At 47.2% G+C, this 21867-nt stretch overlaps 1 protein-coding gene across 1 annotated transcript; it reads right to left on the reverse strand.

The window, feature by feature from the left end:
• Positions 1-145: 145 nt before the first annotated feature.
• LOC135830367 (uncharacterized) lies at positions 146-11910 on the reverse strand. The gene is made up of 8 exons (XM_065342630.1): positions 9778-11910; positions 5250-5357; positions 4800-4859; positions 4248-4278; positions 3562-3600; positions 2527-2596; positions 1070-1297; positions 146-300 (listed from the first exon to the last, which is right to left on the reverse strand). The coding sequence occupies exons 1-8, from the start codon at positions 10906-10908 to the stop codon at positions 252-254; spliced, it is 1716 nt and encodes a 571-aa protein (XP_065198702.1). The 5' UTR covers positions 10909-11910; the 3' UTR covers positions 146-251.
• Positions 11911-21867: the final 9957 nt, after the last annotated feature.

Below are 21867 nucleotides of genomic sequence, written 5' to 3' on the forward strand. Positions count from 1 at the left end.
TGGGAGGTACTGTCAGAGAGGTTAGGGGGAGGAAGGCAATGCTCCAAGTGGCGATCCAGATCTTGCCGCCTCCGGAACACACACACACAGACACACACACACGCACACACACACACACACACATACACACACATACACACACACACACATACACGCACACACATACAAACACACACACACACAGCACAAGCAGAATACATGAATCCAACACTTGACCGCACAACAGCCTGCACTGTGGAGTCCAGAAGTGCTTACACGACGAAGAGCACCAGGACGGCTTTGTTCGGGTCATCAACACGCCTTTAGTGATCAGAAAGACATAGGAAAAATGCACAAAGAACATCAATCAACAATAAACACTGGACTGCATTACGTCCTGGTCAATCTACTGCAAAAGTCTATGTCAGAAACAAACAGAGGGTACCATAACAATGCTGCATCTGCGAATTTGATCTTCCCGGGTTGGTGGCGTTCCTATGGATTCGGAAAACTCAGTTACAGTCTCACCAAAACCGTGAATTTTTAATCAAAATACTATACTGCTAACCCAGAAACTTTTGCGATTCTGAAACGTTCATGATCGTCGCGAAGGGGGGAGGGGGGGGGAGGGGGGGGGGGGGGGGGGGAGAGAAATCGCGCTAATTATTAAATAGGTGGGTGGGTGCAAACTGTAGACTCGAGACAATCATCATAGTATAAAATAGTCCGTCATCGTAATTCACGAACTAAACGGTCGCAAACGCTTCAGGGTTTATATAGCAACGTTCGTATAAAGGTCCGTGGCTGTAATCCAGGTCATACAGGTCATACAGTAAACCTATGAACTGTGCTCGCCTACATAATTACATTCAGGGTTCTCTCAAAGGAGGGGTTGGGGGGCGGGGGGCAGCGCGGTATCATAAAGCCACATTTGTCTTGGATGGAGTTGGGGGTTCGCCCTGTACTTGCATGGCAAGACCGTGGAAAATGGAAAAAATGAATCACGTGATAACTTGTTCACCTGCCCGCCTCCCTACTATTTTAACCTGGTTAGAACCCTGATATTCCTACCTCGATTTGAATTACTCACATAGAGAAGGTCTCGTCCCATTTGGGATTGAGCGAGCGGTAGACGACCTCCGTTGTTTTGTACCGTGACATGCCCTCGTTGTGACCCGGATCACCACCTCCCAGCATGGACGACATCGTCTTCTGCCGCTGGTCAGACCGCGGCGGGGAGTGCGAGCGGGCACGTGTCGCCATTCTCATCGGAGATATTTTGGCGTTTAGCCGTGTGTTCAAACCGATGTGAAAAAAGCTGCACAGGTGGAGAAGAACAAAATCAGGCACAGTAAAGGCTGAAAAACGCCAACTCATTACCCATACAAGAAAACCCCTCGATAGGAGGACAGCCTTTGGGGAATCCTTAGATAAATAAATAAATACAGGGTGAATATTTACAAAAGAGAAGTGAGTAAACAATATATTCTCGCTAGTTGTCTGCAACAAACGAACGTTCTTGATATATCGTGATCGAAAGTTGGGTGACTTCACTTTTCTCGCTCCAAGCACATTTTCGGGTATGAAACGGGGAATTCCCCCTTTTCTCAAGTACAAGTCATCGAAATTCTTGCATAGATCCTGTTGCTGGCTGCCAGCTGCGGTAGTAAAAAAACAATCAGAGCTGGGCGAGCAAGGAAACTGAAATGGCTGAAGGTGAAAGGGATTGAGGGTGTTCCTGCTGATAGAATTACTTTGCTAGGCTAAAGAAGCTGGGCATGCACATCAAAATTTAATTTCGTCGAGTGATACTGTAGCTCATGGTGTTCGTGCTGAGAAGAGAGTAGAGCCCAATTTTGTGAACATCAGGCTAACAAACGTTACTTATGACTGAGAGGCGACACAATTAGAACGAAAATGATGGCTTTTGCTAAATAGTGGGTTTATGACGGAGCCAAAGCCTTAAGTCGGTCTGAATCAGGCTTCTGAAAAGGCCGCAGAACTATTCTATCTGGAAGTAATAGTGGTTTCACAGAAAAGGCAAAGAACAATAGAGACTAGCACTTGACCAGATACTGTAAGCCTCCACATAAACCCTTTGGTGGCATTTGCGTTTGAAGACACAGCTCTCCAACCGCTTGGAAGTACTAATTTAAAGACAGAACATGAAGCCTGGTGTTGGCTCCTGGCGGAAAACTTGATTGAGCAATTTGTAATTTGCAGCGAAGAGACTACTTGCTTTGAGCAGGGGCGTCGGACACGGCACGGTCACTACGGTATTGGCCGTACCACTTTTTGACCCAGGTACCCCGCGAATCAATAAAATACACTGATCTGGATTCTAAATTTCCAAATTGTTCCCGCTCGGCCACCGCTCCCCCACGAATAAACTGTGCTTCAGATGGTTGTCCGTACCACACTAAAATACTGTCCGACGCCCCTGTTGAGGATAGTGTGTGTAGGCTTTTCATGTAATGAAGTGGCTGCAGTGGAGCGTGCACACCCTAATACGAAAGAACATGGTGCAAGAAATGCATGGCCGCTTACTCGTCCAAGTGCCGATGCGTCTTCCGTGTCTTGCTCTCCATGCCGATGATCACATAGGGGTCGCTAAAGCCTGAAAAAAAAACAAAGTGGAATAATAGAAGACCAGAACGAAAGCCATGTCTTCCAGTATTCTACAGTACGTTCGAGTGCCGAAGAACTGAGAGATCGGCCCCGTAAAACTACCCGCATCGGTATCTGCAACATCATAACAGACTTATCGGTGACAACAAAATGGCAGATCCTAGTCATGTTGCCAAGGGCTACTTCAGTCATGACGTCACACTTTGCAAGCTCCAGTGGCTGGGCACAACAATGGAGCTTCCAGTTTCTGCCAACTTGTTTTACGGTGAGCTAAATCACTATGGAGAAGTAATTTCGCGGCACCTTGCAGCTTCAGGCAGGCATAGTGGGGTGGTCCAAGACCATGATTGAGAATCAGAGGCTACCAGGCTCAAGTCCTGCTTTAAAGCGGAAGGATTTTTTCCATCCATGCTGCGACCCACAGTTAATTTGGGAACTCGCGGCCCGGCACGAAAGAAACATGGAGGCAGTGAAATGGGATTTTCGGTCTTTGACCACTTTGTGGTGGGTCTGATCTACTCACCTCCCACTGCTTTAGGAGCTGCATCTGCGCCTTGATCCTAAAGGATGGTGACGTTCCTGGGAATGCGGAAAACTCGGTCTCCAGCCGAATCTAACGTGAACCGTGATTTTGTTTTGCAGCTTCATACGTAGAAAGTAGTCTGGTGGTCACACCCACTCTCAAAGCACTGCAAAGAACCAAACCAAGTCCTACCGTAAAACCTTTCGGCAATATGCCATGGGCAGGTACGAATGAAACAATGTTTATAATGAAACGGAATCAGTTCGTCCTTTGCAGTGCTTTGGGAATGCGTGTGTCCACCCAAAAACATTCTACTGGATCACTATTGCAAGGCTTTTTCACACTCTACAGCGGCTAAAGTGTACCCTTCAAAATAGGCAGACATCATACCAAGAACACAAATCATCAATGCATTCGACATCTGTCCTCACCATTCGGGTCCTTGGCAGCAAGACTTCGCGCCTCCACAACTAGGACACATAAACACAAACATGTACACACGCATGCATGCACACACACACGTACACACCAATACACGTTTTTCTTCGTATTGCCAGTAAAAACAAACATACAACTAGCAATCGTCATGAATGACACATTCCACTTTACGAGTGCGTCGCCGTCCAACAAGACATCTGACAATCGTGCCACTCAACACACCAGATTGCTGAGCACTATATTGCTGAAAATGCAGCGCAGCATATCCGGGTGGCGACTAGACGATTGTGCCACTGACAGGGGCGGTATCTAAATTACAACCCCCCCCCCCCCCTCCACTCCCCTCCCCGGAAACCTATGCTAGGCGAGTGTATTGAGTGCCAAATGTTATCGGATATACGTTTACAATGGTTTACGAACTTAGAAGTAGGAAATAAACTACTTCATTTCAATAAGGATTCAGTCAGCTTGCTACTGGGATCCAAACAGAGTCTGACTACATCTGAAACCTAGGCCCCCAGCATGGGGAGTCGACTTATCTTGACTTTCAACCAGTAAAGTACAGTGCATGCAGCGGCCAAACTTATACTTCTGTATGGTATAGAATAAGGAGCCAGTGATCGGGGGGGTATGAACGCATGTACAAACAACCCTAGTGGACAGATACTGCTTCTCTTACCATGAACTGAAAGACACTGATGGCCAGCTGGCTGCAAGCAGACAAGAATGAAACACCATACACGCTGAGAACAGGAACAACGACGGCAGAATACCATATTACGCAATAATTCAGTTGCTGAGCCACGGACAAAATGTTTTTTTGAAAGATGTAAACGAAGAAACCAGCGGGACCCATTTACCCAAAAACCAAAACTTAAGCGGTGCACAAATCTGTTTAGTCGTTTCGGCAATAAACCAGCACAGGTAAGTATAAAACTGAGTCAGAGAAGCAGCTGCCTGTGGAAGAATGCTCCCCAGCAATTTAGCTATGAAAGAGAGATGCCTAACGTAACGAAAGTGGATGTACACCCGTAATGTCTGAAATAACAGCAGCCAAGATGAGTGTTATATGGTCTAGCCTGATCTGTGAGCTTTGGCATTCTACCCCTACCCCCCCCCCCCCCCCCCCCCCTGCCAATGATAGGACTACGGTCACAGTTTGGACTCATCACCTAAACGCAAGATACAACAACCAGCAGGTAGTCCACACACTGAATCAGCATATGCTTACCATGTTCGTACTCTCTTCGCTGACGACTTGTGAATGCCTCTCGTCTCCTATCAAACATATCTGCGGGTAGTAAATTGGATAAAGATGATTATGATACAAAAAGCTGGTGATAATGAAAGAGGGGGAGGAGGAAGAAAGAGACAGAGAAAGGGGGAATTACCAGGAGGCACAAAGAGACACAAAAGAGAGAGAGAGAGAGAGAGAGAGAGAGAGAGCGTGCGCGAGTGAGTGAGTGAGTGAGAGTAAAATGGAGAGAGGGTGGGGGGGGGGGGGGGGGGCAGTTGAGTGTGTGGAGGGGGGGGGGGGACGGGGACCCAGCACTCCAACCAGAAAACAAGGAAGAGACAAAGGGACAGCAAAACAAAGAGCAAGGCAGATTAGAAAGGAATACGCAGCCAAAGTCACAGACAACAGAAATACGTAGAGAGCATGCATGCATGGGGAACTTACATCTTGCAGAGTCTCCAGCAGATTCATCGTGGTCAAAGGTCCCGCTTCCGGCACTGATCCTACTCGTGACAGTAACGTGCGTACGGCGAATCGATGTGTGTCCTTCACCTGAATCAGACAACACGCCAAACATCAGTTCCATAAGTCAATAGGTCATTAAGCCTATACCTCTCCTCTTCCTGGGCCTCTATAAATTATACAGGCTATGCGATTACATCATCGGTAGAGATGCTTTCGCCAAGTCGCGGCACAGCGCTGCACTAAATCTTGCACTAGCGGCCAACAGAAAATCCGCTGACCCACGCTGGTATACTTGGCGTGCGTTAGAAAATCCGCCATGAAATCATTTGCATATTAAACCTCTAAATTGTGTGCGGCTGCACTGTTGAGTTTCGGATGAAAAATAATCTTTTAACCCTTTCACTGCCAGCTGACCACTCAAGGTGACAAGGCGCTCCCTGCCAGGCTGTCAGCTGAGCTGTACACCCCCTCCCTGCCAGGCACTTTTTACCTCCAGGTCGAAAAATCGAAAGGCCAACTTCTCATGGATTTTTTGGTACTTTCTGTACGGAATATCGCTTTCTAAAGTATACATCGTAGGTAGACAACTCATAAAGGAAGCAATTGCCGTCGAAAAAAATCGCAAAATCCGAAGTTCAAACGTGCTGCGCGCTCTAGCGCCAGCCGCTGTGCAAAAATGCATGTCATGTCATGCGAAAGTGCGCCGTGCGCCGCATGCGCTACATACACTATGTACACGACCGGCCCGGACACTCGCGAAGTAAAGTTAGTTGTTGTTTTGGAGAGAGAAGCAGATCCTTATTTTTTGTTAGCTGGGATTGAAAGATCTGCCAGTGGACCGGAGAGCTACAACACTGGAAGCAGAAGAGATGGCGTGCGGAATGTTCTCTGTCTTCGTGACAACAGGACTTCAGTTGCGAGAGACTTTCGTCCTGTTGTTGCGGACGAAATTCTTGTTGCTGTCACCAGAAAACTCGGAGAACGAACGATCGTAAGTCGTTTCGTGAAGCGGATCGTGTCGGTGAACAGCTGCGGAATGTTCTGCCGCCATGGTGGTCGTTTGTTCTCCCGATTAGCAGCAGTCCGAATACATTTCGACTTCGGAGAGTGAAGCGCTTCCCGGTTCCGTTGACAAGCGCGGCGTTCGCGGGTGTACTGCACTTTCGCATCAGCTTGCAGTAGATCGTCAGGTACTGAGCCAGAGGTAGGTGTCGTTGTAGAAAGAATATAATTATGTTGTAGCTGACATACCTGTAGTGTCTCTTGACTGTGCTGGTCGCCATTGTAACGTGGTAGGCCTTAGAAAATTTTAGTTCTGGACTCAGTGAGCGCCGCCAGCGCTGTTTCCGCCAAGTTTGCAGTGAATGCGTTCGCGAGGAATCCGTCGTGTGGTTGTCTCTACCCATGACTCCAACCGCCTATCGCAATGGATAGCCGCCTGGAGTCTTGAGCAATAGCTAGGCGTCAAGTCTGAACCAAATGTCGTGCTCCTTGCAATGAAAGTTGACGGGAAAGAGAAAAAAACTGGCACCGACTCAGCAAGGTGGAAGTGCGTGAGAACCGATTTCTTCCGCGCCGCTCGGCTAAAAATCAGATGCGCATTTTCAACGACGCTGGTTCGATTTTTTTCAAATGGCAACCTATGTTTCTGGCAGCGTATTTCGATGGGTATGGACCTCTTCTAGGGCCTAGTGGCCATCTACCACGGCTAAACATCTCCAATATTCAAAAATAGCGGCCCAAACTGGGTGAAGTCTGCCTGTCGACAAAAGTCGACGGTGGCACTGGGGACTGCATGTTTGCTTGTCGACTTTCGTCGACAGTGGCACTCAGAGTGCATGAATGCGCTGTCTACTTTCGTCGACAGTGGCAGTGAAAGGGTTAAAGGGGAAGTTAAGGCAAACATTTAAATTTCACCAGTTGTAGTCTTCGGGGTGCTGAGTCGAATGGTCGTGGTGCAAGGAAGCTGAGACGCTCCCTTCCTACTTGAATCCCAATCGAACTCGCGCACTTCCACCGAAACTGGGTGACTGCGCCCTACTAGATGGGGATTTGTATGCAAAATGTCACTAAAAGCGCCATTTCGTTCTTATAAAAGCACGGATGACCGCGATTGGCCCATATGTTGTAGTCTTTTGGACGCTGAGTCGACTGGTTTTGGTCCGAAAAGGCTGCGATGCAGCGTTCCTCCTTTATTCCCAATCGAACATGGTTGAACAAGCGGTCACGTGCTGCTGCGTACGCCAGTCACTTGGTCACCGTGCCTGCAGGGTACAACTTACTAGCCTGTTTGACCTTTTTTGGGTGCAGTCCTGTCACTCGAGTTGAACCTTGGTGTGAAAGTTGTCGCCTGCTGGCGTGGTGACCAGGTGATTTGGGCACCCAGGAGCACGTGACCGGTTGTTCAACCATGTTCGATTGGGAATAGAGGAGGAACGCTGCATCGCAGCCGTTTCGGACCAAAACCAGTCGACTCAGCGTCCAAAAGACTACAATATATGGGCCAATCACGGTCATCCGTGCTTTTATAAGAACGAAATGGCCCTTTTAGTGACATTTTGCATACAAATCCCCATCTAGTAGGGCGCAGTCACCCAGTTTCGGTGGAAGTGCGCGAGTTCGATTGGGATTCAAGTAGGAAGGGAGCGTCTCAGTTTTCTCGGACCAGGACCATTCGACTCAGCACCCCAAAGACTACAACTGGTGAAATTTTAATTTTTGCCTTAACCCTTTGTGTACCAGCCCCATCTCGAACCGTAACGTACGTTACGGTTCGACGCACCGCACTGCGCCGCGCCGTTCGACGTCCTTGCTCCGATCGACTCGCGGTTTGTTGCGCTGGGCAGCTGAGATCCCACTGCAAATTTTGATGTATGATGTGGGTAGGTTGCCATTTGAAAGTATGGAGAACGATCGCGGCGAAAAGTGCGCTTTGCAATTTCAGCGCTCTGCGATATATTTTAGCAATTTCGATCGTGTTTTCGTTCGGTTACGCTGCTTGTATCTGGAATATAGCTTGCTCTAGCTGTTGTCGATGTCTACTAGTGATGGTGAACGCCAGGAGAGAGTTGTAGTAGCGATAATCTCAGGATCTAAATCGAAAATGAGAATTTCCATCGCTGAAGCCATTGCAGTATTCGCTCTCCAAGCAGCAGCGAGAGGGAGCGCAGCGATGGCCTGAAATAATCAAGGCAGGTGAATTTCCTCACCCATCGACTATTCCTGGTCTTCTCAATCGCCAATACCCTCGCTGGACGCAAGTAGATAAGTGAAAAGTACATATTCAAATCTGACACAATTTCAATAATTTGAAATTTTGATGCAATTGTTTGGCATCTGGTATTCACGCAATATGGCTCTTTTCCGTCCATTTAAACGTATAGTTCTAAAAAATACTCAACGCTCAGTTTTTCCAGTCTAGGCTCTACCGTTACAGGCGCTGGTGGAGGCAACGCTCGGCAACAAGGACCAGCCCCGCCCACGTTGCTACCTCATATTCACGGTGCCACACAGTATAACTACAGTAAAACCTGCCATGGCGACCACTCCGATAAGGTGGCCACCTGTCCCAGAAGACCACCGCAACCAGGACCAATAGATGCTATGTCCGGTCAAATGACCCTGGATAAGCAGACCATCTGGTTATGGATACCCCGGTTTGGAAGGTCCCTTGAGCTGTCGTCTTCGACTGGTTTTAAATTCAATGTACAGTTGACTCCACTTATAATGAACTTGCATAATTATAGCGAATTTCGTGATACTTGTATAGCGAACCGCTGAACATGTCCCAGTTTGAAGAAAAAAATTCGACGGGTTTGCGTACCGGGCAGGTCAAGAACAATTAGTCATACAACTCTCTGGTCAAGAACCACCTTTCCGCTTCCGTGGGACGCCACCACCCCATGATCAGGCGTCAGATGCGGCTTCCTAAGCGGTGGGGGAGGATAGATCAGATCCACCAACCATAGGCCGAAGGCCTAAATCCCATTTGCCACATCCGTGTTTTACTCATGCCAGGCAACGAGTTCCCAATTAACTGTGGGTCGCAGCACGGTTGGAAAAAATCCTTCCGCTTCCAAGCAGGATTTGAACTTGGTACCTCTCGTTTCTCAATCATGGTCTTAGACCAACCCACTGTGCCGGCCTTTTTTTCATTTTTTATGGAATCTACAGAATAAGTGCATTTCTGTTATAAAGAACTAATTCCCCTGCACAATGGTGCGCTATATATCAGGGGTCGACTGTACCATTACGGGTACGACGAATACTTTAAGTACGATGACTACTACGACTTTCAATACGATGACTACTTGCCCAGATGACACACACACAGACACACACACGCACACAGGCATGCACACACACACACACACACACACCATTGGACGCCCATCGTCGGAGGCGATGATAGCGATGCTACAGCAGAAGCCATAGCAGCTTGTGCACACACACACACACACGCACACGCACACACACACACACACGCACACACACACACACACCTTACCAGAGGCTCCTGGTCTCGCCATTGCGTGATCGCTTTCTCGAGTTCCTGATTTTCCAGTAACGGCTGCGAACTGACCCGTCTCAGGGCGAGGTGCCGACACGTTATGGACGACGGTTTCGGGTGAAAACCTCCATCGATCGCTGATAAAATGTTCCTGGGCGGAGTGTGGCGACCACTCCGACCCACTGGCACACTCACACTATGTCTGTATACGCTGTTCTGGGGCACTGCAGGTTGCTGTAGCATTCTGGTCCTGTGCTCGGCAGTGAAATCGCGTGGCAAGCTCCCTGTGCCTGACGGACATGCTGCCCAATCTTTCTGCTGATGTGGAGTGGAGCGGATAGTTAGATCATCGAGCGATCCAGTACTGCGATTTAGCAATCTCTCACGCAGCGTACTAGTCAACAGCTCGCCGCTTTCGTAATCCTCATCGTCACCTTCCTCGTCCAGTCGAATTAGCACATCATTTCCGATCAGAGCTGCGCTTCCGTAGCTCGTGATCTGTCCGTCGAAGCACATTAGGTCGCCGGCGTCTCCTCCATCAAACGTCGAGGTGTACGCATTCAACTTGTACAGTATGCGACTCTGTTGCGCCGTCACGTCCTCGGGCGAAGGTGCATCGACAACACCGCCGCCGCCGCCACCCTCCTCCTCCGTGCCGTACTGACGCTGCATGGCGGCACTGGCGAGATGCTGATGACCCCGGGGCTGTATCTCCGTGGTCGTCCTCCCGTCCTTCTTCCGCTTCTCCTCGTCGTCAGCTGCATTTCTTCCAACTCCAAGAGTTCTTCTTGTGATCTGCAGGCAGTCGTGTTTATTCGTATCGGCAATGTTTCCTCTGCCCTGTTCGGCGAGGTTGGGACAGCTCCCACCGGATGGCAAACGGTCGAGAGCTTGCTCGCCACTCCGAGGCAAGGTACTATTTTTCTGGATAGCTGTCCACTCCCGTGCCCATTTCTGCTCTTTTGATGGCGTTCTGGACACCCGCTTGCCCTGCTGACTCCACAAGTGTCTGCCTGATTTGGCTAATTTCCGCTCGTCCTTGTGAAGAGGCGATTGGGAGGACGGCGAAGATGGCCTTGATTGCGGAGACTCGTCCCTGCCGTCCAGCAAACGGCGCGCGAACGCCATTCCGTCCTGCCCGCGTGTATGTGTGTGGCCTGCGGATAATACTAATAGGTGCGAACGATTCACACCAGCCGGCGGCAGACTGTGGTGGCCACTGACAAGTGACAGCGCTCAGTTTTTTTTCTAGACTACAAGTCTAAAGTCATTGCAAAGTACACGATGTCCGACGGCAGACAGTGTTACTACGTGTGTAACTGGCAGTCAAAGCACGTACACCCTGCTTCGCGTACACTTCCAGCAGCTAGCGCTAGCATTGCAACGCACGGTAGCCTCCAGGCTTTGTTTTAGCTTCAAGTCGCGTTGATATGTGACACGCGTTGGGGTTCCAACTAACTACTTCCAAGCCACAATCGTCAGTGACGATACTCGAAGCTAACTTACTTCACGACAAAAAAAGGTGCAACTGACAAAGTACTTGATAATCCGGTGGCAGTTGACACTGGGCTGGCTTGCCTTGCTATGGCCTTGCTCGCACGCGCACTCCAATACAAATTTTCGGTTTAAAAAATAAGATTGCAAGCCAGAGTCAAGGTCGAATGCCGGCCGAGAGGTCACCTATAACACCTGTATACGGTTATAGCTCGATAAGCAACAGCAAGAAGTTTGTTTCTCTCTCGAGTGCGAGTTTCGCACATCTCCATCCCTTGAGAGTCCTTCAAAAGACTAAAGTGTTGAGCAGCAAATATTCATACAGAGTAAATGACTCCTCAGGATAAAAGCGTATTACGTGAAGTAGCATGCATTACGTAGTACGTAGAGCACCGTCAGCGCTGCAGGGCTAAGAAGATGATAAGAATTTGAAAAGGACTCTGGAGACAAAGCAGGTTGCGTCAGGACCGCGCCACGACGTTACCTGTCAACAGAGATCGACCCCTGTCACAGTGCTGCAACAGATACTTGTAGGGTTACAACAAAACTGTCGCCGAAGCAGACTTCAGAATCAAAGCCTGGTTGCCTGAGCTAGAGAGCTTGCCCGTAGCAACCTGTCCGACTAGTCCGCCAAAGCCGGACCTTATCTCGAAAACGTTGACCCCCATTTGTGCACACCCGCGTATGAAGATAATTATAGAGTTGAAACTCAGGCAGTCTCTCATTGAAATCATGTTCATTTCCGGTAGCGTATCCCACTTAGCCATGCCACCTGAAATCCCAGTGCGTTGCCCTGAAAACGAGGTATGTATTGATCTGTAGGAGCAAGGACGATCAAGTAATTAGTTAGTGACATTAGCGACCTTTACAGCTTAGTTCCATGGGTTTGGTCGCAGAGTGTGCCTGTGCCCTTTCCTGGACCTGGTCAAACGTCCAGCCTTTCCATGACTGGATATTGGTTCCTTTGGTTGTGAGTAAGTGTTTTTTAAGGGCAATACATCCATAGTGTCCGACTTCGCGAGAATTTGCTTAGAGCCACTGGGACTGATGCCTGATGAATGTTTGAGTTACACTGCGACTGTTAAAAATCAACAAAAAGGTACACAGGAAAACCCTCATACTTTCAGTCAACAGGTATTCACTTGGTGCCTTTCGCCTTGCTCACTACACAATTATTTTGTAACCCTCCAAAGAGGAGCACTGACATGTACAGTGTACTAGTACTACAAGTAGATGTAGTAGTGCTAAGTCAGTGCTTGAAAGACACGCGAGAAGTAGGTTACAGGGGTTGTCCCTGTTAGGTTGAAGAGTACAGCCGTATTCTGACGGTTCGCGTGAAACTCGGCTGTAGACCGAGTTTTCCGCATCCGTAGGGACTCCACCCCCCCCCCCCCCCCCCTCACTAGTGAAGATGCGGCTCCTATAGGGCGATGGGAGGTGAGTAGATCAGACCCACCACCAAGTGGCCAAAGACCGAAATTCCCATTTGCCGCATCTATCCATAATACCTTTGTCCGCAAACTCCAACGCAGCCAGCCACTTACACATAATTATGGAAAACTTCACTTCTCAACTCCAAAAAAACTGTTTCTTCACTGCGATTCAATTCAAATTTACATTACACCAAATTGTAGGGCCTGGCCCATCATGAGGGTACTCAGTAATTATATTCAATTTCACCGTCCAGCTCAGCCTTGTTGAGACACGACCCACACTATTCGCTTGTGCCGATCAGAGAACGATAAAGAAAACAAATGAAAAGATAAGCCTGATAAAAGGATAGTTGGTGAGAGGCACATTCTTTGAATAGCTTGAATAAGATGTATTCTCAGGCTGAATAGCGTGGATCCATTGTTATTAGGCATTATGCCTGTTTTGATTTCCACTATAAATAAAGTATACAACAAATATCCACTGCTAGCGCTATTTCAAATGCCTACTTCAAGTTGAAGTTGTCATACATCGAACACATGGTCAATAGAGGCTAGTGTTCCTCTTGAGCATAGACTGCGTGTTGCAGGCCAGGGGATACACTCCCACAGGGCTGTGAGGATTCACAACAGAAACATGGGGCACTACAGAGTAGGGATTATTCCCGACGTCTCGGGGGAAAGGTGGCAATAGCAATGTTAAAGGTTGGCAGTAACTCTTACATACCTCAGTGTCCGCCTTCTCTGCGTCGGCTTCCATTTTATAGTTAGATGCTCAGGGGAATGCGAATCTCCGCTTCAAAAGCAGGCGGGCAATTTTACTACAGTTTTTCACTGTACTGCTACGTATATTATTCTTGCACGATGGCGAGACGCCAGTAAAGAAGAGCGTTTTAAAGTGTGATAGAACTGATACTACTAGCTATAAATAGCTAGATAGAAATGATTGACCTGGGGAGGCAAAGAACAATGGATGATGGTTTTCTTCGCTCTAGGGTTGCAGCGCCTTACTAGTACGAAATACTAGTTTGTTCCTATTCCGTGCTTGTACATTCAAATAATGTAGGTGCAGTGTAGACTTGCAGTATTATTACATGCATATTCCTAAATCTACGAGATAGTGGTTGTGGGGAGCAAACCCTTTCCTAAATCTGTTGCTTAGAAGCAGCCTGTTCATCGGCGCCCTCTGATACTGGCTGAACTCTACGTTGTTGGTTAACAGCATGTCACTAGGCGGAGGACCCCTGTGTTGAAGTATGTATTCTGTAAGTGACGGTGTACATCGCGTGCACGTACCTGCAATTGGTGTGCACAGATATACTGTGATGCAATGCAGGCCATGCCACAGTGGAGTACAGCGCACTACCACTTCGAAATGTGGTGGACGACTTACAGAAATTATTGTTTGCTGTCATGTAGGTGTAACGACTCTGCGTCAATGCACTCGCATCATGACAGCATATTGCCGACTAGGAATACCAAAATACATGTAGTTGAATGGTAATGGCAGTCGGGTACAAACAAGTGTCCACTCTGTTCCATTCCGCTTTTCTTGATCCGGTTGGCTGATGTGACCATGTCTGCTGGATTTACCAGGTGATAACGACCATCGCGAGTGCCCTCGGGAACTGCCACGATAATTGACCGTACTCTCTTTTTTGGGCCGATATCTTCCCTGGCTGATGTTGGAGAGTGGCATTGAGAACGTCTTCCCTGGGCACTCGTCTGAGTGAGCACTTACAGAAAGCATCTTTTTCCGGGCAAAATAATCACAATGGATGGACATGCAATGCAAACATTGGCAAGAATAAAGAGTGAAAAATATGCAAACTCAGTATTAAATTGTGTGTTGCTCCCTACATGGGAGCTCGCGGTTTTCCTGCCGCCGTGCATTAATTAAATTCTCACTTGACTGACTCACGACTACCGTCCAGAGCACGCGAGAAGTCCATCGACCCGCCCGCCACGAGCTGCGCGAGCTCCCATGTAGGGAGAAACACACAATTCCCCAAGCATCACCGAAGTCGCACCAACCTCTTCACCGACTTCTTCTTCCCAGTACTACAAACAGAGGATATGGATCCCAAAAGCACAAGGTACTGTGTGATGTAATGTGAGATCGCAACTAGCTGGACACCGTCAGCACGGCTACTTCGTTGCACTGCGCATAGTAGACCATGGCTACTTGTCCACTGCTCAGCGTGAAGTGCACTCAGCCAGTATTTCGTCCACAAGCCAGTATTTCGTCCTGGAGAAATGCCCGTGGAAACTTATTTCCTGATACATATAAGTGCATGTGTCGAAGTCCATCACTCCACACCTCCATAATAGTACAATTCAACTGCAAAGGTGATTCACTGATATTCCTAGTTTTCCTCATTGATAATAATTATCAATGAGGAAAACTATTATGCTCACTTCAGTAAACATCAAATGCCCTATTCCTTCCCGGTTGTCCTTTTCTTTGTGTTATTTATCCTTCTCTGCTCACTTTGCATTCACATATTCTCATCCTTTCTGTACAGAAACAGAGACCCCCTCGATAGGCCTGCACGGCCTCTGGGGAATCCTTGAAATGAAAACAAATAATGCGCTCTCACGGCTGACCCACTCCACTTGTACATCACCTCCATCTCAAGCACAATCCCGTTGATTTTCATATTGCCACACCAGTGATACCACTCAGAAAGCTGTTTAGCTCCAAAAGAGCTCACCACAGCAGGCTATTGATAACAAAATGGTGAATACGTGTACTAGTATGTCGAAACAAATGAAACACAGCGCATCGTGAGATTTTGGTTGAATTGGTTACAGTCCCTGTCGGCATCATATCATTCATATAATATTTTATTTTATTTATTTTTTTGCTGAGGAGAAAAATTCAGTGAGGAAAATGTTATCAACTCCAAAGCACGAAAAAGGCCAAAAACTAAACCAAGAACATTATGCATTAACATGTTATTTATAAAGACAGGACAAGTGAATAATTAGTCAGTCCATTGTTCATGATGATCTCCGACGGTTACGTCGGCAAGCGAGCCTCCGCCACTGCCAAAGCAGCGTGGGCTCCGCAGGAGGGTGCAAATTTCATATAATAGCTACCCCAGCCCAGGGTGCTGTAAATGTGATTACCGCATGGTCACTTCGACTTGCACAGCACAAACGTTTCAATGTTAGCGCTGTGCTGCATGCACCATGTCCACAGTACACTGTGCAGGTTGGGATAGTGTTGTTGTTGTTGTTGTTGTTGTTGTTGTGCTTTCATTTATAGTCGTTCAACCAAACAGGCAATGGTGCCTTCTCACAAGGAGACGACTTAGAAAAGGAGAGGACAGAAAGAGTAGTGCCTGTTGGGTGGGAACTCTTTTCTGCTTAGCTAGCGAGTTTGCACAAAATGACTTTAACCCTTCCTCTGTTCTCAACACAATACATGTATGTGTTAATCAGTCCCTCAACCAGTGAATACATGTTATTTATGTATCTATTTCTGCACCTTGTAGCATGTCCAGAGAGCCAATAGAATTGAGTAGACGATGAGAAAATGAAAGGCACGTACACAACAGGGGAAGGGATTATCAGCAACTTACAAAGCAATGGGATACCCAGCGAGCTATGCTGCGGAGGTGGTGACTGCGATTTTTTTCCTGGAAGATTACTGTATTGTCATGTAATACGCTTGCCAGCGCAATGTCCTTTTGTCTACTAAAAATACCAGAAGAGATTGTGAAGCACATGGGCACATTCACATACATCATACAGATGATGATGATTGGAAACAACAGCTATTTGATGATTACTTCGGCATTAACAGTTCTAAAGTTCTGAAACACAACATTCTGTCACTTGCATCCCCTGTCCTCCGTTATGTAAAGAGCTGTGCATCCTGCGTATGGAGCACACTTCAGGCAGTTTTCCGAACGTTTTCTATATCATGGAATGCTGTACATACATGCATACTGTATATAAGTACAGAACAGAACAACAAGGACAATCAAGGCTTGTTTGCTGCGACTTGAAGTTTCATGCTCTCGCAATCATCAGGCAACATGAAGGTTGGGTGCCGACCATGCCAGTATATATGCCAGGAGAAGGTATGAAAAGCTGTGAGAATGTGGGGGCTAGCGGTGTTATCTTAGGCAGGAGGCTGTGCGCAGAGTGTGTGGTTGTCGAAGGCAGGGGACTGTATAAGTAAAACATTTCGTTCACGAAATCCTTTCGTTAGATCACTCCACCAGCAGGCTCGTTACGTACTAAATTTCGTTTTTCGTCGAGGTCTGTCACCCCGAATGTTCAGAAAAAAATTCTTCAGTTTGGCAAAAACCTTAGTTATCTCGTGCCCCCTAACGAATACTGTATAGCGAAAGTGAATTCCAAACGAAACTTTGTCAGTTTGATATACAGTACTCTAAAATCCAGTTGCACGTTTTGATCAGGTACATGTAGGTGTACATCATGTACTGTGGTGGTTAGGGATTTCCCCACCTCTTTACCTCTTCACTAAGAAAGCAGTGGACAATCACGCAACTGCATCATAACCTTGTCTGTTGTACATGCCAATTCATACACTCAATTATTTTATACGGCTATGGTGTGTTTCGTTTGTTTTTGTACATGGACCTACACACATGTACGCTCTCGCCTGCTTTCACTATAAAAGGCCAGGTTCTCCCATTGTGAATTGTTCTCACGATCGGTGACTGGCCCAAAACGTCATAACTTTTCGACATCACAGTGAAGAATTTTGCATCCAGGGCATGCGGACTGAATAGAGCGGTTGTCAGTTGACAAACCCTCTTTTCTTTATCTCTTGCTCCAGGTATTTGTCCTGAGCCCGCAGGGTCTTTTGCGAAACAAAACAAAATAAATCACCGGATATCCACTGTCATTATGTGAAAGTAAGTATAATTTTTTTTGATCATGTCACTTTTATGACTATTCCCCTCGTCCATTCCTTCAACTAATGAATATATGTGACTATTACACAATAGTACGAAGTAGTGGTTGCGACTTCGGCGATGATTTGTAAGAAATAGTTTGCTCCCCACACCGGAGCTCGCGCTATTCCGCCGACTTCACTTGACACTTGACTGACTCACGACTGCCATCCAGAGCACACGAGAAGTCCATCGAACCTTCGACTCGGCAAACCTGCAAGAAAGCACCACTCCCTGCTCAATACACAGTGTTTCGGGGAATTCACCCCTCATCAGTTGAGCTTGAGTAGGCTGAGGAAGATTGTGCCTGAAGAGCACCACTTATATAGTGCTCTCCAGGCACAAACATCGCCAGGGATACAAACTTACAGAGACGCTCCGTTTCAAGCGCGACAAACACCTTGTGAACACCAGATAGCAGCGTGAGTCAGTGTCGCTCCTGGACGGTGAGACAGACGTCGAGGACCCTCGGTCATTCGCAACGCTGTCACCTCCAAACCAACTAGTCGCAAGCCCGCGCTGGGCACAACAGTACGAAGTAGTGGTTGCGACTTCGGCGATGATTTGTAAGAAATGGTTTGCTCCCCACACCGGAGCTCGCGCTATTCCGCCGACTTCACTTGACACTTGACTGACTCACGACTGCCATCCAGAGCACACGAGAAGTCCGCTCCGGTGTGGGGAGCAAACCATTTCTTACAAATCATCGCCGAAGTCGCAACCACTACTTCGTACTGTTGTGCCCAGCGCGGGCTTGCGACTAGTTGGTTTGGAGGTGACAGCGTTGCGAATGACCGAGGGTCCTCGACGTCTGTCTCACCGTCCAGGAGCGACACTGACTCACGCTGCTATCTGGTGTTCACAAGGTGTTTGTCGCGCTTGAAACGGAGCGTCTCTGTAAGTTTGTATCCCTGGTGATGTTTGTGCCTGGAGAGCACTATATAAGTGGTGCTCTTCAGGCACAATCTTCCTCAGCCTACTCAAGCTCAACTGATGAGGGGTGAATTCCCCGAAACACTGTGTATTGAGCAGGAAGTGGTGCTTTCTTGCAGGTTTGCCGAGTCGAAGGTTCGATGGACTTCTCGTGTGCTCTGGATGGCAGTCGTGAGTCAGTCAAGTGTCAAGTGAAGTCGGCGGAATAGCGCGAGCTCCGGTGTGGGGAGCAAACCATTTCTTATTACACAATAGTGTTAGATTAAACCGGTATAGCACTGTAACAACCAACCAGATCACAGTACATGCACCCGAAAAAAAGCCTGATCAATGCCACAGAATGGGCACCCATGATGTAGACGAAGTAAGTTTAGTTGCTCATTTATATGTACTAGTACATGTACTTCGACCATGGTTTATGCCTCCTGGGCAACTTGACACTTGACTGAGGTAAGACTGCAATCCAGATCATAATAACTGAAGATCATGATGAAGTGACAGGGACATTACTTCCGTCCACCTACCCGCAAAGCATACAGGCATGTAGTTCAGCAGAAGTGTTGATGGAGAGCCGAAAAGTAATTAGTTTACTGAAACTAGTCTATAGTACTAGTAGAATGTACAATGATGGGCCATTTGCAGCAGGACAGCGGCAATTACATGTAATTACTTCTGGATTGCAAGATTAAGAGGGCATCATGCATCTTGCAGTGGTCAGTGACAGAGCAAAAGACCACTTGACGACACCCTTGAGAAAACAAAGACGCTGAATACCAAGAATACCTGCTCAGTCTCACTGAATAGGTGCTAGTGCATTCACGTACTCATCAGTCTGGTACGCCAATCTATTAACATTAATTTTCATTGTAATTGTAGCCCTCAACCTCCTACTGACGTCAGGATGTTATCTGGCATATGTTATGACTTTCACTTTTGTCAGTACTGTCGATAGTCGATAGTCTCGTTTACTTCCTCTACTACATGTACATCTGCTACAGTAAAACTTCAATATTTGTAAATTCAGGGCTCATACCTCCAAGGTAGGTAGAAATCAACCGTTTTCGCACCCCGTGATTCTGTTCTGGCCCCCGCTGGGTTGAGATTTGTCCTGACACGGCACATTTTGCAATGCACGTGTGACAGTTTCCCGTTTCTCCTTTTAAAGCCCTTTGCAGTGAATGTTGGTGGGTGGAAAACGAGCACGGCAACCCAGGAAAACGAAAAAGAAAACGAGGGCGGCCACGCTCACAATACACATACATCCACTGGTATCCTTGAGGTGACATCATACCAGATTTAAAATATAACTTTGCACTGGCGGGCATGCGTCTCAAGTATTGTACAGGCAAAATAGACTTTGAATAATTTCATCCAACTTTAAAGAAAGGGAGTTCGTCCGTTTGTAAGTCTAGTCCATAGATTGTAAATCATACTGAAAAGCTGGACAGACCGCTGTTAGACTCGGGTAGAGAGTCAAGGATTAATAAATTTATAAGAAGAAATGAGTGGGCATTATAGCGTAACTTTTAGTTCCTTGGTCCTCATTTTTTCTTTAGTATAGATCGGTATTAGCTCGGCATATTTTAGTCCGAACACTCCTTGGAAGAAAAGGATGAAAATATATTCTAGACACGAGTATGTAAGCTTATACAGTGCTACAATGTGCCTGGGCAGAGAAGCCATAGCACCAGTTGCTTTGAAGTAGTGGTGTGCACGGGCAGTCGGGTACCCGTGCCACCTGTGAGGACCTCGGGTAGACGGGTACAGACTAGAACCAGAAAACCCAAAGTCGCGGATTACATCGTGTACAGTGCACGTGTACAAATTCATGTAATACTCCGCATGTCTACCCAGTGTGTAAGGGAAGGTGTGTATTGTGGTGTTACCATGGAAACAGTACCCGATCGGGTACCCGTGCTACCCGTGGGAAATTACCCGAAAACGATACCCGAAGAAAATGCTACCCAACTCGGCCCTACTCTGAAGAATGTGCTCTAGGAATCCTCTCGGGACACATTGTTTATCTTTGGTGACCCACACATGCCGAGACGACAGGCAGGTTGTTTTTTTGATTGATTGATTGATTTTTATTTCACGGATCCTCCAGAGGCAAATAGATGCCTATCGAAGGGAGTCTCCTATATAAGTATGGAAAATGAGAAAGTATGTTCGTAAGGGAGAAGAGGTAGAAGATACATTAGAATGTAGAGTACAGAAGAAGTAAATTCAGTACTTCGGGTAGTACATTGCATGCTAATCATAATGAGAATTAGAAAAGCAGCATTGCGGACTACTATAACTGACATATACACAAACTATTGAAACTATCATAGATATGGTTAGCCTAGACACAAAAGTCAGGAATACCTTTCAAAGAAAACATAGATTGCGAATGATACCGACGAACAGCAATACTAAATTTCGCTGTTGTAGAGAGTGAACGAATATCTTCAGGAAGTTTATTCCAGGCAACACTCAAAGAAAAAAGGGTTGATTTACGAAAGAAGGTGCCAGCTTTAGGAAGAATTATGGATGAAGGGTGACGACTGCTTTGGGAAGAGGGTAGCTGGAAGTGAGACAACAAGGAGGGGTATTGGTAGAATACATGGTGGAAATAGACAAGGCCAAGAATCTGCCGTCGCCATGCTAACGATTCCCAAGAGGACAGAACATTGAGGTCTTCTTTGGAAGTCGTCCAGTCAGGCCGACGCTTGAGTTTACTATTTAAGTATGCTCTAGCAGCAGTAGCCTGCAGTTTATCAAGGGTTGTGGACATGGTGGCTGAAACGGAAAACATCCAAACGGGAACAGCATATTCAAGGAGGGACGAACATAACATTTATACAAAAGATTCACAGCAGGAAAAGGAAGGAAGTTGGACATGTGGTTTAAAAGAAAAACCCGACCTCGAAATTTGCTGGTAATGTGTTGAATATGGGGGGACAGATTGAGTGAAGGAGTGAGGATGATGCCCAGATGGCGGTGGGAAGAGGGCTGGGTCAGTAACGTACCGGCCATGGTGACGGCCCTGGGATCAGGTGGGTTTGATTTAGGTCTGCAAAAGGGAACATGGACACATTTGTTAGCATTGAAAACTGCTTCAGCTTTATGGGACCAGTTCACACATCTATCAAGGTCTAGTTGCAGGGAGGCAGTGTGCGCGGCGGGTACGACAGTAGGCGGAGAAACGCAGACCATGTTGGAATCATCCGCAAACAGAGTCAGATCGCTGGATTGGGGAATGCTGGGAAGGGAGTTGATAGAAAGGTTGAATAATAGAGGCCTAGGTGGGAGCC

Source organism: Sycon ciliatum, unplaced genomic scaffold (genome assembly GCF_964019385.1).
Source record: "Sycon ciliatum unplaced genomic scaffold, ocSycCili1.1 SCAFFOLD_1745, whole genome shotgun sequence".
NCBI classification, from domain to species: domain Eukaryota; kingdom Metazoa; phylum Porifera; class Calcarea; order Leucosolenida; family Sycettidae; genus Sycon; species Sycon ciliatum.